The sequence below is a fragment of the Trichomonas vaginalis genome, chromosome VI (genome assembly GCF_026262505.1).
Source record: "Trichomonas vaginalis G3 chromosome VI, whole genome shotgun sequence".
Lineage (NCBI taxonomy): Eukaryota > Parabasalia > Trichomonadida > Trichomonadidae > Trichomonas > Trichomonas vaginalis.
The window spans coordinates 15,203,734-15,228,434 of record NC_067208.1 but is presented as its reverse complement, the minus strand read 5'-3'; the positions used below and the strand labels follow the sequence as shown (position 1 = coordinate 15,228,434).

The 24,701-nt window shown below is 30.4% G+C and overlaps 12 protein-coding genes and 1 pseudogene across 13 annotated transcripts, besides 1 other annotated feature; 6 read left to right on the top strand and 7 right to left on the bottom strand.

Annotated features, from left to right (window-relative positions):
* Positions 1-3,646: 3,646 nt before the first annotated feature.
* On the top strand, positions 3,647-5,007 carry TVAGG3_0869080 (Fe-only hydrogenase family; the record flags this gene model as incomplete). Its single annotated transcript, XM_001326594.2, has 1 exon — positions 3,647-4,888. The coding sequence occupies one exon, from the start codon at positions 3,647-3,649 to the stop codon at positions 4,886-4,888; it is 1,242 nt and encodes a 413-aa protein (XP_001326629.1).
* Positions 5,008-5,555: 548 nt separating this feature from the next.
* Positions 5,556-6,824, bottom strand: TVAGG3_0869070 (ribonuclease inhibitor domain-containing protein; the record flags this gene model as incomplete). The annotated part of the gene is made up of 1 exon (XM_001326595.1): positions 5,556-6,824. One exon carries the CDS (start codon positions 6,822-6,824, stop codon positions 5,556-5,558), a length of 1,269 nt encoding a protein of 422 aa, XP_001326630.1.
* A 415-nt stretch (positions 6,825-7,239) lies between these two features.
* Positions 7,240-8,505, bottom strand: TVAGG3_0869060 (ribonuclease inhibitor domain-containing protein; the record flags this gene model as incomplete). Its single annotated transcript, XM_001326596.1, has 1 exon — positions 7,240-8,505. One exon carries the CDS (start codon positions 8,503-8,505, stop codon positions 7,240-7,242), a length of 1,266 nt encoding a protein of 421 aa, XP_001326631.1.
* A 262-nt stretch (positions 8,506-8,767) lies between these two features.
* TVAGG3_0869050 (GTPase protein) lies at positions 8,768-9,580 on the top strand (the record flags this gene model as incomplete). The annotated part of the gene is made up of 1 exon (XM_001326597.1): positions 8,768-9,421. One exon carries the CDS (start codon positions 8,768-8,770, stop codon positions 9,419-9,421), a length of 654 nt encoding a protein of 217 aa, XP_001326632.1.
* Positions 9,581-9,673: 93 nt separating this feature from the next.
* Positions 9,674-10,401, bottom strand: TVAGG3_0869040 (uncharacterized protein; the record flags this gene model as incomplete). Its single annotated transcript, XM_001326598.1, has 1 exon — positions 9,894-10,325. One exon carries the CDS (start codon positions 10,323-10,325, stop codon positions 9,894-9,896), a length of 432 nt encoding a protein of 143 aa, XP_001326633.1.
* Positions 10,402-10,647: 246 nt separating this feature from the next.
* TVAGG3_0869030 (uncharacterized protein) lies at positions 10,648-12,206 on the top strand (the record flags this gene model as incomplete). Its single annotated transcript, XM_001326599.1, has 1 exon — positions 10,670-12,079. The coding sequence occupies one exon, from the start codon at positions 10,670-10,672 to the stop codon at positions 12,077-12,079; it is 1,410 nt and encodes a 469-aa protein (XP_001326634.1).
* A 391-nt stretch (positions 12,207-12,597) lies between these two features.
* On the top strand, positions 12,598-13,481 carry TVAGG3_0869020 (NAD+ binding; the record flags this gene model as incomplete). Its single annotated transcript, XM_001326600.1, has 1 exon — positions 12,603-13,448. One exon carries the CDS (start codon positions 12,603-12,605, stop codon positions 13,446-13,448), a length of 846 nt encoding a protein of 281 aa, XP_001326635.1.
* A 98-nt stretch (positions 13,482-13,579) lies between these two features.
* TVAGG3_0869010 (uncharacterized protein) lies at positions 13,580-14,547 on the bottom strand (the record flags this gene model as incomplete). Its single annotated transcript, XM_001326601.2, has 1 exon — positions 13,629-14,168. One exon carries the CDS (start codon positions 14,166-14,168, stop codon positions 13,629-13,631), a length of 540 nt encoding a protein of 179 aa, XP_001326636.2.
* A 283-nt stretch (positions 14,548-14,830) lies between these two features.
* Positions 14,831-15,984, bottom strand: TVAGG3_0869000 (chromatin remodeling; the record flags this gene model as incomplete). The annotated part of the gene is made up of 1 exon (XM_001326602.2): positions 15,204-15,890. The coding sequence occupies one exon, from the start codon at positions 15,888-15,890 to the stop codon at positions 15,204-15,206; it is 687 nt and encodes a 228-aa protein (XP_001326637.1).
* Positions 15,985-16,344: 360 nt separating this feature from the next.
* TVAGG3_0868990 (RNA binding) lies at positions 16,345-18,895 on the bottom strand (the record flags this gene model as incomplete). The annotated part of the gene is made up of 1 exon (XM_001326603.1): positions 16,345-17,562. The coding sequence occupies one exon, from the start codon at positions 17,560-17,562 to the stop codon at positions 16,345-16,347; it is 1,218 nt and encodes a 405-aa protein (XP_001326638.1).
* Positions 18,896-20,658: 1,763 nt separating this feature from the next.
* Positions 20,659-20,895, top strand: TVAGG3_0868980 (N-acetylmuramoyl-l-alanine amidase family; the record flags this gene model as incomplete). The annotated part of the gene is made up of 1 exon (XM_051249960.1): positions 20,659-20,895. The coding sequence occupies one exon, from the start codon at positions 20,659-20,661 to the stop codon at positions 20,893-20,895; it is 237 nt and encodes a 78-aa protein (XP_051085435.1).
* A 24-nt stretch (positions 20,896-20,919) lies between these two features.
* TVAGG3_0868970 (uncharacterized protein) lies at positions 20,920-21,135 on the bottom strand (the record flags this gene model as incomplete). The annotated part of the gene is made up of 1 exon (XM_051249959.1): positions 20,920-21,135. One exon carries the CDS (start codon positions 21,133-21,135, stop codon positions 20,920-20,922), a length of 216 nt encoding a protein of 71 aa, XP_051085434.1.
* Positions 21,136-22,268: 1,133 nt separating this feature from the next.
* Positions 22,269-24,701: part of a mobile genetic element that runs on past the window's edge.
* TVAGG3_0868960 lies at positions 23,716-24,613 on the top strand (annotated as a pseudogene). Its single transcript has one exon. A coding segment is annotated over exon 1 (898 nt).

Genomic DNA, 24,701 nt, shown 5'->3' with positions numbered 1-24,701 from the left:
TTTTTTGGTCATAAACACTTTTTACTACTTAGTCATACAGATGATCATTAAATTTAAACGAGCACTTTTTGTCAGAATTTATTCTTTTACAAAGACAGAAGATTTTAGTATTATTTAATATTAGTGCTGTAGCAAAATTCAAAAAACGGTGAAAATTCAGTGAATTTGTGAATTCACATTTTGTTTTCGACATTTTTCTTGATATATCCATGCACATTAAGAACACAGCTTTGATACGCTTAAAAAGCATATTTCATATGAAATTGTTAAAGAAATAAACAATTTATATAAAAATTGCACTTATGGGCAGTTTAGATATATAATTTATATATAACATATATACAAATCCATAGACAAAGTGCAATAACTACAATGTTGTAGAAAATTACAGCAGAAATACTGACTTTTTGAAGGATAATAAGAATTCTTCTAAATGTTGTATTTTTATAATTTGATTGATTTTTTTACTATTTCATTAATCTTTTATGAATAATAATTATTTTTAATATATGTGCTATTAAAATTTCAAATTTTGACTAATATATCTAAGTTATCTGAACGAAACATTTAGAAAATATCATACTTACATTGAAATAGCAAGTAGAGCATATTAATAGCAAGTTTCTTGGCTTTATATCTATCATCTATTGTTGTTTGATCAAACAAAATTCACTCTATTATATGGTGTCAATTAATTAAAACAATTTTTAATAGTTATTTATTTAGTGCGAATAAGTGCAAACTCATAAATGAATAACTTAATAGTAGAAATGAATTATCTGATATAAATCTCACATTTTGTCCATCAGAAATACTTTAATTGCATACGCATAACTATTAGTAATACGTCTGGAGTGTCAATTAATAACAATCCCACAACAAGTAAAATTCAGATTTTTATTAAACTTATTTTTTCCTAAAAGTTTTCTCAAATTACTATATATACATATGTGGATAAAATAATAGTAATATTGTAAAAAATTAGATAATTTTTTTTATTTGAGAACCTCTCAAAAGTTCATTCAATTTATCAATTGTTTCAGTTTGATGTATATTCATTTCTGGAGCCTAAAACTTTAGCAATCATGACAATATCATATTCTCTTTCTAACTACGCAATGTAATGGTATCCTTAACTCAAAATATTAACTCATTATAATAATATCTTCCATAATATTTTCGAATCGATATCATTCCTAATGCGGAAGGAAATTTCATTTAGAGCCAGAGAAAATTATCAACTATGAAAACCTATCCAAATTACTACGATTCCTTTTTATTTCATGTGAAACTTTGTAAAGAGAAAATATAGATATCCTTTCTATCATGATATGCATGCATAAATATTTTTTACATTAATATTCTGTTTAGTATAGGAATTGCTTCTATTTTTAGAATACATACTGATATTAACGCCCTTGTGATACCTATTTTTTTATAATTTTAAATGCAGCAACAATTGATTTTTTGCTATTTTTATGCCATTAAATCCTATTGCATATTGAAGAGGAGTTTTTGTATAATTCTCTTTTTCATTTATATTTTGGTAAATTATTATTTTTGATGCAAAATGAACTGGGTTTTATTAACATCCACTCCTTTTGAAATAAAAACATCATCAGCTACTGTTCTGTTTGCTGATACTGCATCAAGGAGAAAATATTATTGTTTTTCTTCTTATTTTTGTTCTTTACATAAGCATTCAGATTGATTTTTTTGACTTAACATCTTTTCAATATAATAAAAGTAATTATGTAACTTGTTTATTATTTTCTATAGCATCATACAAAAGAACAGTCATTTCTGAATCTTCTTTGGTATTAATATCTGCGCGATGAAAAATATCATAGAATTATCAAGGGGACTCACATCTACATCAATAATCATATGGAACTCTGGAAAAAAAAAGATATATAATATGAATAATTGAAGTTGACAAACATCACCTTCTTTATTAATATATCTTTTGGAGTTGTATATGCACCATGTGATATTATTATTTCTGTTATTTCTTCATTCAGTCTGGTTTTCTTTTCTGTCTCTTGCCATTGAATAGTACCACTTGTGAAACTGCTTCTAAAGTATCAGTAATGGAATATATTTGTTTTCATCAGGCTTTTTATTAATCATTTGAAAAATTGAATCCAATTCATCTTCAGCAAATGCTTTATACTTGTGCAAAAAATCAAATGCATCATTTTAATCTTCTAGAAGATCTTATTGAAATAAAATAAGCAACTTTGCAATTTTTGATCGACTAGCGTCATTCTGTGCCATGTACTTATGAAAATATATATCTTGATAATTTTTGTATGAATTCAAGTTTGATTGAGTTTATGAAAGTTTGGAATTAATTCATAGCATGTTATGTGTCACACTGTATTGTACTTGTTACAGGAGAAAAAGGAAATGGAGTCAATGAAATGAAAAAGCAATAATGTATTTGAGAAATTTGTTTTCATATTGAATTAACATACTATGAGATATTTAAAAATAGCTAATAGTCTGAAAGATATTTTTGGTCTTTTCAAAAAAAGTGACAATCTGTGCGAGGAAGGCCAAACAACGTGAGCGAGGCCATTATTCCTATGTGCAGTACAAAACTACGTTCTACATCCCCGCACCTTATTATGGGGTTCGGATAACCGAGGACGGATACATTACATTTAAATTGGCGAAATTTTTCGGAATATTTTTTAAGAATTTTGTTGCAAGTTGGAATATTTCGAACAATATTATACTACACTCTGTTTTGAACTCATAGAATATATTATAACACCTTCAATTTATAAAACGAAAATAAAATCAGAAATTATTAATTATTATTAAGATCCTGAATGTGTTTGAGTCCTTACAAACTGATTACCTTAGAATTTTTATTTAATTTAAGAAATAAAAATTCGAAATTTTTATTTTACATTTTTATCCAATTTATCAAAAATACCGCTACTTCTCTCTTAATGATTTTCTTTCTCACATGGTAAATTACTAAGAAATAAATTTATTTGATAAAATTTAAAAGATATTTGACATATATGAGGTGTCGACCCTCTACGGATTAACGATATAATAAAACTAAATGAATATTAATATGTAACTCCATATTGAAATTCATGATTCAATATTTCATTTCCATTGTGTCTGAGTCGTTCAAAGTCTGCATGATTCGAATACATTTCCAATATATAGCAAATCGGTTTAAGTAAGACCCTTTGAATAAATCAAAATTGCCCATAACAATAAATCAACTTCAAACACTTCGCGCCTGTAAACTGGACGAAGAAGCAAGTTGGCCAGCTCAATTGCCATCGAATGCAGAACCGAGTTGATCTTTTTTGGGGAAATTACTTGACATCACAAAAAGAGTAGGAAAAATGATTATGTAGTGCTAAACTTGAAATTGAAATTTCAAATATAGCAGGAATATCTGTATTTCCTTGATAATTATTAATACCGTACTATATAGTTGATATATTCGTAGTCTATTTGAGATCAATATAATCACTTTCAAAAAATTATAAAAATGTTTTGTTAGTATTTGTATTGTATTTATCATCGTTCTAAAAAATTTTCTGACAATTCAGAAAAAAATTTTTATCCCTCTGAATTTTTGTGGAGAAAATATCAGTTCAGCCATTTTTAGGAGATGCTTACGAACGTATCCTCACTTGCATCTTTCAATAGATTCGTCAGTGTTATTGTTGATGGAAAATCATTCGAAGCTTTCCCCACAGAAAGTATCCTCGATTTTTTCAATCGCAATGAAATCTCTCTTCCACAATCACTCCAAGGAAAGAATATCGTTCAACTCGGCACTGTCGTTGCCGATCCAAAGAAGGGGTTAACTCTTGTTGATTACATTGCTGAAGGTTTAGTAATCAATACAAAAGATTTAGTTTTCAAGGAGCCCAAGACAAGAGATGGTGCTGACTCTATTGATAACATCACTCTCTGGAGAAGAGCCATGAAAATTAATACAACACGTAAAGTTGCAGTTGTTGATATTACCCTTTGCCATTTGATTGAGAAGGAACTTAAGCTCCCAGAAGGATCAATGACATACGACAAGCTTGCTATTCTTCTTAAGAATATGGGATTTGATTATCTTCTTGATCAAGGACTTATTACTGACTACAAGATCGTTAAAGACGCTGCTCGTATTCATTCTCATCATTCCCAAGGTTTCCAGCAGACAATTGGCTCATTCAACCCAGCAATTACTCGTAAGATTCTCGAATACCCTCCAACACCAGCTGAGAAGGTCGTTGAGTTCCTTACATCACCAGAACTTGATGTTACAACATTCGTCATTACAGATTCCGTCGCAAGACGTGAAGAAGGTACATTTTACATGAATAACCCAGATATCTATCTTTCCGTTGGTGTAACAACCCAGGAGTTCCTTAAAATCCTCAAGGAAGACAATCCATCGCTAAAAGGCCAGCCATGTGAAGTATTTCCACTTGGATCTGCACAAGGCGCTTGGTCAGTTACTTCCGAGAGATTCGCTCAGTCCGTCGTATCTACATTCGGAAAGAACTTCGTTGCAATGAGAGTTCCTGACTTAGAATTCAAAAATGTTACAGATGGAATCAAAATTGCTGAATTTCCAGTTGTTGACGACATCAAGGCACAAGTTGCAACAATCGATGCTCTCAAAGACTTGGACAAACTCTACGACTTAAATTACAAGAATCTTATTTACATTTCTCCTTCTGAGAAGAAGAGCAAAACATTGATTGACGCTTTACCTGCCATTGACCACGAATCTACAAAGAGACACATTAAATTGGCCCAACAGAACCCAGAAGCTGTCAGTCTTTGGCATAAGTTCTTGAAGGAGATCGATGATGAGAAGTTCATCAAGAAGAAAAAGGAAGAAGATTAAATTATGTTTAGAATTTGCGTAATCGTAAAATTACATTCTATTATTTCAAAATTTTTCTTTTTGGATAAGATATCCTTATAAATTTGGCTTTAATATAAACATATATTAATTATCTCTTTAATTTGATTTAATATCTCATTAAATTTATTGTAAATTCATTGTAAATCTTCATATTTCACACTTACATTGATAAAAATTCTGAATGGCAATAGTGATATTTCATAAATCTATTAAAAAATTAAGTCTGTCTAGACTTTTCAATGCACTATTTTAAGGTTCCATTATCGATATTCACTGAAATATATGACAGACCTTCATATTTCTTCTGACTGTTTCATGCTTTCAAGCTCAATCCTCTGAAAAGTCCGGGGAAACGTGTTAATTCTTTTTATTCTCCAAGAGAAAATCAATATTTCTTTTATTTATTCTTATTTGACATGATCGCGAATCTATGTACATCAATTCAAAGAAAGAAAAATTGGTGCCATTTGAAGGGCAGTTATTCCTTTATAATCAAAAAAAATAGTGTAGGAACTCTAGATACATATTCATGAAAAATAAGATATTGTGCTTACAATTTTAAAAAATAAGGTAAAATATAATATACGCATATCATCAATTGTATCTATAACAAATAAAGATAACTGTAATTGTTAAATTTGTAATCCTATAGCAACAAAAATGGAAAAATTAATGATAATGGTATATTGAGGTTAAAACATACTTCAATAGAAGGACAAGCAAAGATATCAATATCGGTGATCAAAGTTGTACAACTGATTGATGGGCAAACAAAATCTCTTGATGAAATCGAATGGCTCATAAATTTTTCACCTTGATAATGAGATGTTACATGAACAATAATATCATCAGGGAGCGTTCCAGGAATATCATTAATTCCACAATATGCAACTTCTTTGGTCCTGCTATCTATAAAACAGTGAGCTGCAGAAATAATATTTCCTGATAAAATTAAAAGATCTATTGGGCAAAGTCCAAATATGTAATTACTATTTAATAAAGTTAATGTTTTGGGTAAAATAATTTGTTTTAAATTATAGCAATTATAAAATGTCGCTTCATTTAAAGATTTGACTTTTGTACAAGTCATATCAACAAATTCTAAATTATGACATTCTCTAAAGGAATATAACTCCAATACTGATATCGAAACATTAAATATAAATTTAATAAAAGATGTACCACTAAAACCTCTGGCGGCTGAAATGACTCTTGTTGTTGGTAATATGTCAACAAATGAATTGCTTGGATAGCCGATTAATGTTTTTAAATCTCTTGAATATAATGCTTTACTAAATGTTATGAAATATGGACTTTCTGATATAAATTCTTCTAAATCTTGGCATCCCCAAAATGCTAAGCTAGAAATAGATTTTATATTTTTAGTTATTGTTATATTTTTGAGCTTCGTATATCCGAACATTCCTTCTGAAATTACTGTCAAATCATCTGATAACAATACATTTTCAATATTTGATCCAAAAAAATATCTGTAAGTACCGAAATTTGGAGATTTTGATGGTCTTAAATCAACAAATTTAAGAGAAGAGATATATCCAAAGCCATGATTGCCGATTGTTTGTAGTGATGATGGTGAAATAAATTGTGTAATTTTCGTAACACGAAAAGAATTTTCTCCAATATATTTGATTGAATCAGGAAGAGAGATCGAAGTAATATTACATTTGAAAAATGCATTGTTTCCGATAGATGTAACATGTTTATTTTCGATATTTGGAGGGATTGTGAGAGGACCTTCATAATCATGAAATTTAAGAGAAATATTTTCACCATCACCTATTTGAACCTCATTTTCATTGATATGTATGTATAATATTGTTGTTTCAGCACCATATTCATTCAACTGAAAAATATCAAAAGTGACATAAATTAAGAGTTTTTCCGAGTGATTCATTTTTATCGGAATTCCATCAATTATTTCAAAATTAGCTAATCCATATAGATTTAACTTTAATATAAGAACATTTTTGCTTTATTATACTTTTCTCTTTATAATATGAAACAAATATGAGGATCTTCATTATTCTGAATTGCAATAGTTTTTAGAAATGAATATATCATTATACTAGAGGAAGCCATTATTTCTTTGCTTTGTTCATATTTGTCATAATCATGATTCAATTTAAAGAATCAAAGATTTATTGCCATTTGAAGGGCAGTTATTCCTTTAATCTATGAAAATCCATATTTGTTACGACTATAAATCTAAAATTGAGAATAATGAGATATTTATATCCCATTAATAAATAATGATGTAATAACTTTATATGTAGAAGTGCAAATACTTATAATTGTGTAGTTCATCTATTCTAGAAAAGTAAAAATGGGCAAGTTGATGAGAAAGGTATTTTGAAGTTAAAATAAACTTCAACAGTTGGGCAAGCAAATATATCTATATCAGTGATTAATGTTGTACAGCTAATAGCTGGACAAACAAAGTCTCTGGATGCAATTGAGTGATTCATAAATTGTTCTACTTGATACTGAGGTGTTACTCGAACAATAATATCAGCTAGTATTGTACCAGGGATATCATTAATTCCACAAAATGCAACTTCTTTTGCCCAGCTATCTCTAAAACTGCCAGTTGTAGAGATAATATTTCTTGGTAATATCAAAAGATCGATTGGACAACGACCAAATACTAAATTACGCAACACTTTTAAAGATTCTGGTAAAATAATTTGTTTTAAATTATAGCAATTATAAAATGTAGCATGTTCAATAGATTTAATTTTTGTACAAGTCATATCAACAAATTCTAAACTAAAGCAATCTCTAAATGCGTACATACCCAATGTGGATATCGATACATTAAATATAAATTTAATAAAAGATGTACCACTAAAACCTCTGGCGGCTGAAATGACTCTTGTTGTTGGTAATATGTCAACAAATGAATTGCTTGGATAGCCGATTAATGTTTTTAAATCTTTTGAATATAATGCTTTACTAAATGTTATGAAATATGGACTTTCTGATATAAATTCTTCTAATTCTTGGCATCCCCAAAATGCAAAATTGTTGATATATTTTACACGTTTGGCTATTGTAATATTCTTCAGCTTAGTATGACCAAACATTCCTACAGAAATTGTTGTTAAATCATCTGATAATAAGGCATTCTCAATATTTGATCCAAAAAAGATTCTTTCATAATAATATGATTGAGATTTTGATGGTCTTAAATCAACAAATTTAAGAGAAGAGATATATCCAAAGCCATGATTGCCGATTGTTTTTAATGATGATGGTGAAATAAATTGTGTAATTTTCGTAACACGAAAAGAATTTTCTCCAATATATTTGATTGAATCAGGAAGAGAGATCGAAGTAATATTACATTTGAAAAATGCATTGTTTCCGATAGATGTAACATGTTTATTTTCGATATTTGGAGGGATTGTGAGAGGACCTTCATAATCATGAAATTTAAGAGAAATATTTTCACCATCACCTATTTGAACCTCATTTTCATTGATATGTATGTATAATATTGTTGTTTCAGCACCATATTCATTCAACTGAAAAATATCAAAAGTGACATAAATTAAGAGTTTTTCCGAGTGATTCATTTTTATCAGAAAACTATCACGGCATAGCCAGTAAAGCCATAATAATGCATTATATTGGCAATGACCTTTCTATGAAGCATGATCAATTCACATGAAACAAATTACAAATGGAAAAACGCAATGATACTTGAATTTCATTTTTTTTACATAATAGCTTTGTAAAGTATTCAATTAAATCTATATGATATTTTAAGCCTATTCCATTAGTGTTCTCATATGTCATAAGTCCTCGCATAAATTGATTCGTTATTTTCATTTTTTAATGAAAACAGTTCTCAGAGATCTTTTATCCTCTGGTCATAAGATCATAAAAGGAGCTGTTTCAATCGATCCTGATGATGTCCCTCTTCAGAAACTCAAGCTTATTATATGTGGTGATGAAAAGTCCGGTAAATCAAAATTATTTGATCGAATTATCAAAGATACATATACAGAAAACTATTTTCAAACAATCGGTAGTGATTTCGAAAAGACAAATAGAGTAGTGCCAGGAGCAAATGTCGAGTTAGAAGTTTGGGATACAGCAGGATCTCCACAATATCGTTCAATATTGCCAATTTTCTTTAATAATGCTGATATAGTTATTGTCGTATTCGATGTTACAAGCAGAAAGACATTTGAAGCCATCCCTGGTTTTATAACTGATGCAAGAAACTGGGTAAACAATGATTGTGACATTGCCGTGTTTGGTACCAAAATAGATAGTTGGAAAAACAAGAGAGAAGTCGAGTTCGAAGAAGCTGATCAACTTACAAAAAGATTCGATACACGTTATTTCGAAACCAGTGCTGTAACTACACAAGGATTAGAGGATGCCATTAGAAAACTTCTAAAGCATGCTCTAAAGCGTAAAAGACTCTTACCAGAATGGTTATTATCAACTCCAAGAGATGGTAATGAAAGTGATGACGATTGAACGCTTGTTGTTTTGTGTAAATGTTGTTTTTGTTTATAAATTTAAAATATTTCATGTTTTATGAACTAATTATAATAACTCAGAAAAAATCAAATAAAGATAAGGGAAGACATGTCTATATTTTGGCATAAAAGCTCAGAGCACGTATATATTATAAAAGAACCTGAGAAATTTACCTTAATACACCTTTTGAAGATTTTTAGTAGAAATTCAGGTTAGCGCTTCTTTTGCACAGGCTGTGGTGGTTGTTATAGTAGACTTGAATCGTAATTTGAACGATAATAAAATTATTTAAAATTTTTGGGTTCAATCGTTATAAGTCTATTAAAAAAGAAATGTATAGGAATAGGATATAGTATTTATAAATCAAATTCCCTTTTACTGTCTAATATAAATTATAACAAATAATATTAAATAAAAACAAAATACAATTGCCAAAAGTAATAGACGATGTCACAAATAGTAGCTATATTTATCGTTTTCCGAGTCTGGATTTCTTACTATAGTGAATCTTCTTTCGCTGAGGTAATTTTGTATAAAGAACATAAGAATAGTATAATAGTGCACAGATACAAGCTGCTCCAGGAATAAGAATGAAGATTGTCGAGTAAATTCCGAATCCAATTTTTCCGTATATATGAAGCTGAACTATTGCATCATCATCTGTTCGTACAGCAAACGGGAACTTTCTTGTAGCTGGTAATTTTGGAAGATCAGCGATTTGCTCACTAACTGGACCAGAAACATAAAAAGGCATGCTATCCATAAAAGGGCAATGATCACCTTCTCCGACGTAGAATGAGACTTTTCGTGTTGTATTAAATTTGACGTACATTGATTTTTCGAGAAGTCCTCGTTTTATGTAAAAATAGCTCCAATGGCCGCCTTTCACCTTTCTGTTCATTGTTCTATTAGTCCTTAATATTGTTTTCTCAGGACATTTCCTGTAGCTCAAGGAAAATATCAAAAGAAAAACAAACATTGAAATTTTTGACATATTGACATTCTGACAATTGCTCTGAAAATAACAATATCCACTTAAATTGAGCAATGAAAAGCTATTTACTAAAAGATGTTAAGTAAGATTTTGATATTTTCAAGAAAAATTGGTTGGATTTCGAGAAAGACATGTGGCCAAAACTCATATTGAACAAAAAATATAAAATATTGCATGATATGTATTCTTATACTGCGTATTATTATTGTAAAGAATGAAGACGGTTTACAAAAAAAAGCGAATTTTTGAAAATGAACAACTCTTCAAAGCTGTCGAAGACAAAATCAGCGAAAGAACCTGCCGAAATCTCTATTTCTGAGTCCTTTAAGAGGTATGAAACAGAATATCAAAATGTATTAAAGATTGAAAAACATAATGAACAATTAACTGAAAAAAGCATAGCTTTGAACAGACAAATTGAAGCTCTTCGATACAAAAATAACAGAGATCAACAAATATTGCAGGTTAGACAGAATTTCATTCAAAAACAAACCGCAAAAATCGAAGAAAATATAAATAAATATCAAGATGATATAGAAAAGGCAAAAGGAATCAACAATGAGATTACTTCAGTTCAGAACGAAGGCCAGTCATTAATTGAACAAATTAACAGTAAATTAGAAAATTTAATCCCTCCAGAACCTCCGAAATGGGCTTCTGAAGATGAAATGTTGCAATACAAGAGAGCCAAACTTAAGGCTATCAAATTCAAAAACGAAATGCAAAAGAAATTAATCCAAAATTTAATTCCTCATCAAAAAGAAATTTTCCAGCTTCAATTACAAGCATTCCAAGATAGATTGAATGCTGCTGATAAAAGATGCTCAGTTAGCCAGAAAATCCTTGAAGATCAGCACGAATACTTAATCAAGCAGAAAGAAGCTGAAATTTCCGAACAAAACGATGTAGCTGATGATGCTGAATTATGCATAGCCAGAACCCAAATAGATTCCTTCGAATTCGACGTCGGAAACCAAATGATTTTAACAAGTGACTTAGAAGCTTCAAATGACCAGCGCCTTAAGAATCTACAAGCCAAGGAAGCTGAAGTATCCGAAACCGAGCAATTTATCAAGCAAGCGCAGATCAGTTCCGCAACTTCCAAATCCCAAATTGATTTTGAACTTTTCGACGCGCAATCGACCATCCCGTTATCAGAGAGTAATGAACAACTTGTGATTCTTGATCCTGATGTCCCACAGGACGCAATTGTCACTCAAATTGTAAATCACGCAGATCAAGAGTATCCTGATGGAAAAGAGAAGCAGAGACGTGAAGATTTCCTTAATAGATACCATCTCAAGGTCTCTAACTTTGCTTTATTGATCAGAGAAAGATCTGAAATTGAAGCTCTTCAATTACAGATAAATTATGCCCAAATTGAGCAGAAAGAAGCTCAGTTTACCTTATCTCAGAAGGAAGCACTCGTTGCAAGAACAAAAGAAGCTTTAAAGCGTCAAAAAGAATTATTTGAAAAAATGAAAGCAAAAGTAGATGAAGCAGACGTTGGAGATGAATTCATTGAGAAGTATATTGATAGAAATGATAGAATCCTTCAGGAATCTCGCGGTCTTCTTGAAGCAACAAGGAAAGAAACAATTGATGCTGAAAATGAGCTCAAAGAGCTTCAGGAAGCATTAAATGCTATGAGTAATAATTAATTGTATCGTGTATCCATATTCTATTTCTATTAGTTGTTTTATTTAAAATTTTAAAATATTATTAGGCATTAAAATCGTTTTTTCATCTATAATGCTATTGCTTTAATTATGTATATGCTAATATTCCTTTATTATCCCTATCCACCAATAACGATATCTCAGAAAAACATCGATCATCTAATAATATCCTCCAAATCCTATGTCTATATCTGCAATTAATTGAGTTCCGATTGGACACAAATAAAATTGATCAAAATTTATGAAAGATTTATATTCTCCCCTAGATTTTTCATTATTTTAGCTAAATGACAACTTAGATATGAGTTTTGGGGGCATGGATGTAAAGATCAAGAATCCGTAAAATTAAATTTTTTGGAAAATCTCGCCAAGAAAGACTACTCAAATTTGGTATACATTTCGGATTCTTTTCTTGAAAAATCTTAGTTTGAATAAGGATGAGCAGTGTAATTTCAAATTGTCACTTTTTCGATTGTTTATTTTTCATTAATTTTTAGAATAAAAAATGGGAATACTTTTTAGTGATTTAACAGACGTTACTATCAAAGAAACTGATATTGGAGACGGCCCTGTACTCCAGAATAACATAGAGACTGTTATAAACTTAATTAAAAACAATAAAGGTAAAACATGTGTGATAACCGGAGCTGGAATTAGTGCGCCGCAGTTGCCAACATTCAGATCGCGTGATAATAGTGGTCTTTGGGATGTTTTGAAGGCACCAGACCTTTCAAAATCTGTATTTTATCAAAATCCTCTACCATCATGGAGACTTGCAGCAAACATCAGAAATTTGCAATTGAACAAAACTCTAAAGCATACGCTAGCTCATAATGTCCTCCATCAAATGGTTATCGATGGCTATGTTTCAGATCTTTTGACACAAAACTGCGATTCCCTTCATAGTTATGACGATGAATATGACGAGAAAGTAGTTGAACTCCATGGAGCTGCAACTGATTATGGCGTTTGCGAAAAATGCCATGAACTAAGAAACGTAGACGTTCTTGAAATTCTTCATACCGATACATCTCCAGTTTGCAATGTTTGTGGTTCAGTTCTTAAACCGCAAGTTGCTTTCTTCGAAGATACAATTCCCCGCCATATCAGAGACGCTGCGTACAACGCTCTTTCCAGCTGCGATTTACTACTTGTCGTAGGTACTTATTGTGCGGTAGACCCTGTTCTCAGCTTTGTTAGAAACGCAAAAAGAAATGGTACAATATTAGTAGAAATCAACCCTGCTGAGAGTAATGGCTCTCAGTTTATGGATGTAAGCATTAGATACTCAGCAAATGATGCGTTTAAGTTAATCGCCGAGAATTTATATCCTGGTCAATCATTTGAGTAAGATTTTTTTCGAGATTTTAAACTGTTATCTGTTTATTATACTAACTTATCTACAAAATTTTTACTATTGAAAATTTCATCTAAAATATCTCAAAAAAAATTCAAAATCTTATTAATACAAATAGATGATAACTACAAACAAAGTTTATTCCGTAATAACAAACAAAGAAAAAATTTAAAATTATAATTCTTCGGGTTCGAATTTAGTTTGGAAGGCTGAATACATTCTCTTATAGGTCCATATGTTTATCTTGTAGAAAAATCCGATCTGGAGAAGATGTATCAGCTTCGTATACCAAATAAATTTTGGAGGTTCTGGTTGAGTAATATTTTGTATGAATACTTGATGTATTTTGCAATGCTCGAGCTTGCCAAGTCTATTTGCTTCAACAGTAAAGAATTCATCGTCAATATGAGAATTTGCAAATATTTTGTAAGCAGCTTCCTTTGTAACGAGTCGAGATATTAAGAAGTTGTCATCTGTCTTGAAAATATGGAAGATTTTCTGTTCAAAAGCATTAAAATAATTTGTAGAAGAATTTCTGACTCCAATAACCATTTGTCTGTGATTCTGACCGAGAGCTCCCATGTAAGTATTAAAAATACTTAAGTCATTAAGCTCTTTATAGTCTAAAATAAAGATTACGTTTCCTTTTGAACGTAGAACAGCAGTTCTGAAGTAATCACTTTGGCTCATGCTCGAATGATAGCTAACAACCATCATTAACTGTACAATAATCGTATTAATTCCAATTAGAGATCTATTCGAGATTCCTGGATGTTGGAATATAACAATTAATTGGATATTGTAATTTGGATGCTGCTCTTTATATTTTGTAAGAAAAGATATTGTATTTTGAATTTCTGCTTCATAAGACTGAGTAAGACCAATAATAAATGTGGTATCTATGGATATGTTTTGATCCGGAGGTACTAAATGTTTTAATTCTAGGTCATACTGTTTGATTGGTTTAATTCTTGAATGTAATTGTTCAAAATCATCATAAATGGTTTGATCAGGGAAAAGAATAACCCCAAGAACATATAAAAAGGACAGAATGCCAACCAATACAACAACTGTATTGATGATAAAAAGGATCAATTTCTTCCGAAAAAAAAATATGAATGATCCAAAATCATCAAACATCTCTTAAAATGCTAGTGTATGCATTACTGCGGATAAACATTGCTTGTTTTGCTGAAAATTAAATTTTGAAATACGATATCTGATTGTTTTACTAAAAATTCATTAGAAAATGATGTTTCAACTTAAATAATATTAAATCTTTCGATTTGATTTTTCCAAATTTTTTTTAGAATAGTGATTTTTAATGAAATTTATGATAAAATTGAAATTATTTTTTAATTTTTGAAAAAAATTTGGGAAAACTATTTTTATAAGACCCGTGCAAATATCATTACAATCATACACTAAAATATTTTATCATGTTTAAATGATGAAAGTGAATAATTCGAATTTCTTTCGTTAAATTTAGAAATATACAGGCCAAATACAATTGGTTTATATTAGACTATGTCTTAATTAACTCATTTCATTAACAGTATCTGAATATTCGATGGAGAAAATTTAATCGTTTTTGATTACCAGTGAAGTTTGTTCCATTTGGTTTTAAATACGAGAAGATTAATTAGATTAAGATAGACATTAAAAGATTTACAATCATTTCTATTCCTAACAACGATAATATTAAAAGATTTTATATTCAAATAAAATAAACAAGTTGTAAAACAAATATTACTGAGGATAGTCTGGTATTTTCTTTTTGAAGTATTCTCTAAGCGCATGAAGTGTCTTTGGCGAGAGAGTTTCAACATTTATGACTAAATCTTCAACTTTCGATTCATTAGCGATATCTGGGGCTATAATTTTTGCCACTTGCTTTAGGTCATAATCTGAGCGTGATGCAAAAATTGTTCTACTGGCATCAATTAAAGCATCGAGTTCTTTTGTGGTAAATTTATTATATTCGATAGGAGTATATGGTATTTCCGGTAGGAATGAGAGTTTTGAACCCGGCGGTGGTGAATAAAGCATTTTGTCGATTTTTTCTTTCCAAATATAAACGTTTTTGATCCAACCGTTGATTTTACGAATGAAACACTTTCTTTTCAGCTTTTCGAAGTGTTTCTGCATGTGTCTGGCTATACAAGCTACATAGCTATCTCTTCCATTATAAGTTTCGCAATTCGACCAAACTAAATTTATGTCTTTTTCCCACTGGGCGACATTCTGATACTCATTTTTCTGCAATCTCGTCAAAATGGTCTTTAAATCCTGCGGGTTTTTGATGTGTTTGCTATAGTTAGGGTATTGTTCCTCATTCTGGTTGAGTGGCTCATCAAAAAGTATTGCACCGGGGAGTTGCAATAACTTCTTAGTGATCTCCTCGCAGATCGCGAGGTCTGCTTGGTTACCGGACATTAGTCAGTGGTCTCTTAGATCAAAAAGTGACTTTTCCTCTGAAATCGATGAATAACCTTAATTTTATAGAGCACTATAACAAGAGAACAAAATTATAAATTATAAAACTAGATTCAAATTGCAGATGGATCTAGCAAACAATTAATAATTATCTAATGGTTGAAATCAAAATCATCAAAACAATGACAACAAAGAATCTTCAGGAACTTGCAATTTAAATAAGCATAACCTAGATATTAAAACGATGATGGTAAATCTACACAAGAATCAAAGAAATAAAAAAATTTATTCAATAAAGATGTTATTGAAACAAAACTGTCATAAGTCAAATATAATGTTGAAAATTTTCTAAGTTCATTACTTGATTTTGAGATAAAACCAGTATTTAAAAAAATCTTTATCAAATTTTCTGAAAAACGATGATATTTTATAAAAATAATAATATAAAAATATTTTATCTATAGTCTTTCTTGTAGGTTGTTGAATTATAGTCCGTATATCTGTAATCTGCTGTTTGTTCAGTAGATTTCTTTTCTTCTTCTCTTGGAGTGCGATCAGCGTAAGAAGCCGAGCGTTTATCATGAGGAGGAGAAGGGTAAGGGTTATAATCTGTCCTTGTCTGAGCTGAATATTCAGATCTAGACGAAGGAGTGTAATCTGATATAGATTGCGGTGTATACTCTGTTCTGGATGACTGTGATGGATATTCTCTTGCTGTTTGTGCTGGATAATCTGATCTTGCCGGTGGAGCGTATTCTGATCTAGATTTTGATGAATATTCTGTTCTGGAAGACTGCGTAGGATATTCAGATCTTGTTGGAGCAGCGTATTCCGATCTACTTTGAGAAGAATATTCAGATCTTGGTTGAGTAGGATATTCCGATCTTGTAGGTGACGGAGGTTTGTATTCTGATGATTTGTAGCTTGGTGGTGCTGGATAATCTGAATATTTGTAACTAGTTTGCGATGGATAGTCATCTGAAGGCGCTGCGTAGGAAGAAGGCCTATCGTAGTATTGTTCGCTTCGTGAGTAGCTGTAATATCCAGTTTCTCTTGGAGGAGGAGGCGGTGGTTCGTATCTTTCTTCGTATTGGCGACCGTACTTTGGAGGAGTGTCGTAACGCTCGGCCGGATAACTGCGGCTTGGATAATATGAATCGTAGCGTTCTCTTTCGGAACGTGGAGCGTATGGAGGAGGATCTCTTGGTTCTCTTCGATCTACGCGGCCAGAAGAGGAATGCTCGTATCTTGGATATGGGTCTCGCGGTTCTGGTCTGTAGCTTGCTGGTTTTCTGAGATCATATCTGTCTTCTGGGTAATCTGGCCTTGAATCGCGACCATATGGCCTTGGAGGTCTAGGTTTCGAATCAAATGGTGGTCTGTCATCTTTGAAATCCTTTTCAGGAGCTTTTCTGACTGCAATTGAAACTTTTAATTTTCTATTTCCGAAAATCGTTTGATTTAGACCTTCGACGGCTTTGTCAGCCTGTTCCTTGGTCTCCATAACAACAAACATGACACCATGGAATTGTCTGGAGTTTGTTTGATTCAGTGTTTTCATTTTGATGATTTTTCCATATACTTCAAACAGAGTCTTGACCTCCAATTCAGATGTGGAGAATGGGAGGTTCCCAATGTAGACTGTTCTAACGTCCTCGTCGTCTTGAGTCATCAATATTTTTTTAAAATTTCTGAACTATTGAATCCTATATTTAGAAAATTGTTTAGTGTTGTAAATAGATATCAATTTCTGTAAAGAAAAAATTTTATTTGTCGAAAGGGAAATTTTGCAAATTACCTCAGACTATTTCAGAGGATTGAGTGGCAACTCAATCCTCTGAAATAGTCTGTGGTAATTTTTAGTCTCTACACTATTTCAATATAAGCTCCATTTTTAAACAGTTTTTAAAAATCGAGCATTGAAAAGTGTGATGAGACTTGATTTTTTTTTCTCAAAATTATCGTTGGATGGTAATTCGTGTTTTAAAAATAGATATGGAGATCGTATATCTGTTTGATTTTACGGTATTTAGATGTTAAAAACTTGAGAAATCGACAAAAAATTTTGCGATCTGTAAACAATCGGATTTATATAATGTCAAATGATTAAATATCATTGGAATGATTTTAATTTGCTGATAAAACTTTGTTTCTTTGACAAAAAAATTTTATGAAAACAATAAAAAAAATCAGAGCTTTTTGCATGATAAATTTGATTATGTATAGTCATAAACCAGTAAATATCAAGTAAATCAAGTCTGAAAAATGCGTTATTAAATAAAAATTTATTTTTTGAGGATTGTCGAAATTCTTCAGTTGAAAATAATCAAAGGGAGGTCAATATAATCTAATTATTGGTTAAAACTATTCACTTTTTCTTTCGCATTGAAATAAAATATGAAATGAAAGAAAAAAAGCTTTTTATCTTGAAACCATATAGTACAAATGCTCTACAGTTATCCAACTAATCAAAGTTAATTGAATTAATAGTTACTATATAGAATATTTTTCAAACAATAATTTTTTTTTTCAAAATGAAGATTTAGATTGAGATCCTGAGAAATCAAAATTATAAACATCTAAAAATGTCATAAATTTAATAAGAATCCATTGAATGCAATCGTAACAGCTAATTTTTAATTTTTTTACATCCAAAGGCAGGTAAAATGATCGGATTGAGTAAGCAAACTGACTGAAAGAATGTATGAACATCTAGATAACTTTCCCTGAAGAAATTCAGTTTATTGTTCTATAAAATTCTGATCCGAGAAAAATTAAAGGTTGTTCTTGAATGAAACTATTTCTTTTGGACTTAAAACATTAAAATGAACGTTTTATACGCAGGCATCAGTTGAAGAAAAATCTTTTTGAGTCAATAAATTTTTTTTTTGTTAAAAATCAAAAACTTTAAAAAGGCGGGACAATGCAGAATGAACATGCTATCAATGCAAATGCATATGGACTAAGAGATGCAATAAAGTGCAAAGAGAGGAAGGAAAAAAATCGACCTAAAGAAGAATTGAAATGTCAAAACCTCCAGAAAATAAACTCTTATTGTTAACTGAAAAAATAAATTGCAGAGAAATGATGCAGAATATATATTTTCAACAAAAAAGTATGTGAACTGATAAACCGAGTTTGAAACTTTTTCAAAAAGGAAGATCCATGATCCCTAATATCTAAAACTAGAGGGATTGGTGACCAGCCTGAACAACCAAATAACTCTTTTGAAGATTTGAAATGAATGTAAAGAGTATTGTGATATATTTGTATTAAATTTCTGGGATATCGTCATATTTCACTTATGAATATGCATTAAAGCATTCATATTCATTGATTGCATATGTGAATTTGCTATTAGCTTTGATATTACTTTAATTACGGTGATAGTAGTATATATATGCGGGTTGTGTGACTTTTTTTGTAATCGTAAGAATTCTCACATAATTGAATGATTTTTGAACATACTTCCGAATAGCAGATTTTAAAAATTTATGAATAATTTATAAAAAGTTTTTATTCCTACAATTCCTATATTACCATTAATAAAAAGAATATATTTTTGACGAAGTGAAGATTCGCACTTCGTCACAAAACTCCGAAAAAATAAAGTTAGATTTTTCATTCTGGATTGAAATTTAAGGGATATTTAAATTCTAAATCGGTAGAAAGATTCTATTTTTTGCATAGATTCCAAATATGGTGTCAATTTTTTAAAAAATTTTGAATTCAATGAGTTATATCAAAAATAAAATTCTTGAATAGAGTAAAAAAATTTAAATAATTTATTTAAATATTTTCTTCTGACATTTTTGAATAATTTATTTTTTTAATTCGTAAGAAAATGAGTGGATCAAGATTCGTAACCGTCAATCAATTAATGGATGCTCTTTCACCAATTCTTGAAAATGTTAAACAAGTAGATGTTTATTTCGATGATTATGTAGAAAGTTTATATTATAAAGGTAAACATAATATTAAACCCATTGCTTTTGCATTTGATAATAAATTAATTGAAAATGCAAAAATTTGGGAATTAATTCCAGATATTGAATATATAACGAATATAACTAATAAATGGTTCAAACGAATTCCAACCACAAAAGTTCTTTGTAAATTAATGATCAAAACCGAGGCCAAAGAATTTCATGAATTTACATATCATCCAAATAAAGTTTCAGAACTAGAAAATGAAAAACTTCAGAAAAAATTAAACGATAGACTTTCAAATGATCGTATTGAAAAAATAAATAAACTAGCAGAAGTTGCATTTAATAATGAAATATTTGATGAATATAACCTTGAACTCAGTGATGGGCTTTAAGGACCCGGGCTCAACGAGTCATGATTTATGAAATCAATAATTTGATTTATTCGCTCTTCAATAATTTCTATTCTTTTTGTTAAATCATCTATTTTCATTAATGAGGTGATTCTTGATTGAGGAATAGATTTCAAACTAACCACTCCTTTTATTTTTGAAATTTTGAATCCATCAACTTTAAACATTTTATTCAATTTACATGTTGTCAATTCTTCAAATAATTTTTTATTGTTAGCATAATAGTCATTAAATTCTTCAACAGATGAAAAAATTTTTATTTCAGTAATTGGTTTAACAACGTTTATTTTTTGTTGAACATTTTCACTTTCATTTATTTCTTCCTCGTCTGTTTCATTTATTTTTAAAATTGGTTTCATTTATCATTAAATAAAAATTAGAATATAAGTGATGAAATATATTTTTTTAATTAATATTAAATCAGAAATGGCGGCAGGATTCTTTAAAAAAATATGGGATGGAATTAAGAAAGCTGCGGGTTGGGTTTATAAAAAGATTATTAAACCTGTAGCAAACTTTTTAGCACCAGTAGCGAAAACGGCAGGAACTATCATAGGTGGAGTATTAGGTACTAAAGCAGGTAATCCGGCGATGGGAGCACAAGCAGGTAACGCAATTGGTGGAATTGCTGAAGGAATACTTAATAAAATAGGAGGTAGATAGTGGAAAAATAAATAAATATTATTTTTATCTTAGTATCGGTTGAAGTCTTTGATAAACTTTTTCTCCTTTATTTAATATTTCTCTTATTGGGGCGGCTTTTGGCGTTATTGATTCAGCAACGTCACTAATTGCTTCTTTATTCTTAAATATCCAATTTGCCCCCTTCTTCAATGTTTCCCAAACTTTACTCGCTCCTCTTTTTACTCTATCCCACAGTTTCTTAAATATACCTGCAGCCATAGTTGATTATTTCATTAAAATTAAAAATTCATTTTCATCTTTTAATTTTGATTTTTTATTTATTAATAAATGACGACTAACTATTTGGTGCCAAACACTAAACCGATTAATGGAAATGTGTTTCATTCATTCGAAAAGATAAATGAAATATTCGCAAAGAATGACGGTAGAAGATATTATAGAGAACTTGAAAGTTCATGCTATGACTCTGATGCTCCATATTTTGATGATAAACAAACTCATTTAAGAATTACAAATCCGGCTCATGATGTGAACCAATTAGGTGACACATATATTAAACGCAAAGTTAAAGCAACTCTAGTTTCAAATAAAGCTTTCACATGTGATGCCGCTTTTAAATGCATGCGTTTATTCGTTGGTTACAAATCATCAAATCAAAGCTTTAAACAATTAGAAGTAGAAACCGAAAGAGGTGATGCCGGTTATCTTCAGATGGATTGCGCCCGTGAATCTTTCGCATTTGCAACATATAAACCAAAATCAGAAAGGAAAGTTAAAAAGTTTGTTCATTCGTTATATAATAATGTTCAAAAATATGATAACTCAGTATGTGGTAAATATATTGACCCTTCAGAAGTTTTCAAGAAAGCAAATGAAGAAGTTGATGTCACTTTTGATATGATTATTCCGGTAAATGATTTGTTAGCATTTCAGGCGTTCGATGATTATCCTAAATCATTTGGTGAATCATTCTTAAATATTATGTTTTCAGGGATACTTTAGTATTTTGTCAGGTTGACCCGTTAAGAGTTGCTGATTTACAAAATTACGTTTATGAAAAGATAACTGATGAAAATTATGAAAAGATTATGAATCATGTTTATAAATATGATCGCAAATTCCAACAAATCGGACTTCCTGCCAAATTAATTACAAGCTTAGCCGCTACATCTGCTGACGCAACAGTTGATGACGTTATTATTTCATGCACAAAGATGGAAGTTTTAGAGGATAAATGCATTACACCAGGATACGGTTTAATTGAAGAATCAGTTAAAGCAATACCACGTTTATTCAGTAAGGAAGATCCATTCATGATTCCAGCTCAACATATTGACGTTCGTTCACTAAATGGAGGTTGCATCACTCCTGAAGGTATTAGCTCAGATTTCTCATACGCTCTTCATAATGTTACAGATGTTGTGTTAACATTTCCGAAGAATGCAATGCAAAGAACAGTTTTAGAAAATCCAATGCTTCGAGGTCTTCAGGTCACTATAGATTCCAGAAACTTCCCCGATCAAGCGATGACCACAGTGGGTGACATATTCTTTACACGTATGCTTCAAGCTTCTGATTTAGATGGAGTGAATGAATGCACAGAAGAATACGAGGACTCATTAACTAGACCACTGAATGATGATAATGGCACGCCATTAGCTAGAACATGGAAAGACCAAACTTCATTCTTATGCACTATTCCAGTTCAACGTGATGGAGCGGGTATATTCTTTGATGGATTAGAAACTTTCAACTCACAAGTTACAGTACAAGTGAAAGCTTATCCAATCATTCAGGGTGAAAATGACACTTACTGTTCAAAGGTGACAAATCCTCCTCAGGTTTGGTTTACTAGGACTACGTATTGGACATGGACACCGGATGAAGGTTTGAAATATCATCCAACAGGTACACCACCACAGTATAGAAGTTCATATGATGAAATATTGATGAATAGAAATGTTTAAAATTATAAATTTATTTTTGATTAAATGGATTTCAATTCTGAAGAATTAGCAGGAGTATATAATACATACGTAGATGATATGATTAATGAAGCATTGAGTGATAATAGAAATGCTCTATCTAAGGAAAAATTAATGAAAATTCCATATTCTGAATGTTACTTAAATTCAATCACTGCAGCAATTGGTAAACAAAATAAAGGTAAAACATTAACGATATTAAAACAAATTATCATTATTGCTAACACTTCCCCCATTCACATGTGTTAATTTATATCAACCGTTCAGGTTCACCTTCAGATGATACATTTGAATCTTTAAAGCATTTAATCAAAATTCCAATTATTTATTTATCACAAGAAGAAGCAGAAGATTATTTAAAAAACTTTTTAATGTATAAAGAATTATATAATACAATCAAGAAGCAAGGATTAGAGGATAAAATTATTGATAAACAACGGGATGAATTATTTGAAACACTTTCTATTTCAAATTTTGATAGAGAATTTTTGCATTCACTCATTTTTCTAGATGATGCGTGAAATCAAAACTAATAACAAATGAGAAATCATATTTTAATCATTATTAACTCAATGTCGACACATTCAGTGTTCATTCTTCATGGCTGTTCAATACTTCAAAGCATTAAGCACAAACATTAAATCAAATCACCCTTTTCATTTTCAGTGGTTTAGTCGTCAACAGTTGAACGTTATGCTTTATCAAGTGAATTTACCAATGAGCATTAATGAACTTTACACACAATATCAGCAATTAGGTGAACATGGAAAAATAATAGTTGATTTAAATAAAGGAAGTGTTAAATTTGATTAACTTTTTATAATTAATTTTTATTTTTTATTTATAATTAAACATGACAGAAATAGCAAATCTTCTACAGGTTCCATTAAAACAAGGGACAAACAAAAAGGGTGCATATAATAGAACTATGAAAGTTCCAGACGGAATGAAAGAATTAGTTCATATTGTTGCTGGTCTTCAAAAGATGTTAAACAAATGAGAAACGTTTTAACATTACCAGAAGCTCAAGCATATGCCAAACGTCATGGTCCAAATTGGGAAGCACACGAAGCAGACATTACGGGTCCAAATGGAAAACCTGATGGTATAAATGAAGTTTTCGTTACTGATGGTCAAGGTAATATTAAAGTCATAAATGGTATAAATTAACTATAACTGATTATCCTAAACGTAAAGCATATAATGAACGTTATCCTATGCAATTTGATGAAAATGGAAAAGCTGTTAAACAATACATTGGAGAAGGTGAAAATGGTCCAATTAATTCATACCGTCATAATCCATATTCTTATTTCAATGAAGAATTAAATGCTATTGAAGAGGGACCGGATGGATTACCACGATATGTTAATCAGTTTGATGGTCAATATGCAAATATTAGACCTGAAATTCCAGCTAAGAAATTCTTTAAAGTTGCTTTATTCGATCCAGTGTTCAATGAACAGAAAGAAGCAATGAAAGCAGAATTTAAACCAATTCAAGTGGCAAGAATTTCTTCATCTTCACTTTCAGAAGCGTTCAAGGAATTGATAAAGAAACCACTTTATTCTCAACAAGGTTATAACTTTGATTTAATTAAAGAAAGTGATAGACGTAAATTAGAAAAATCAGATGGTTTTAAGAATGCATGTAATGAAATGATTAAAGATATTGTAAATGATAAAATAAGACTGGAAGAAACTCAAAGCAATATCAATAACATAATTGGTGCAGTTACAAAGAAAGTATAAGCAAACAATGATGAACCTTGGGATATTACCGTAACAACTAAATAAAACTTTAAATATATTTTTCTTTTTTTTATTCAATTATAAATGA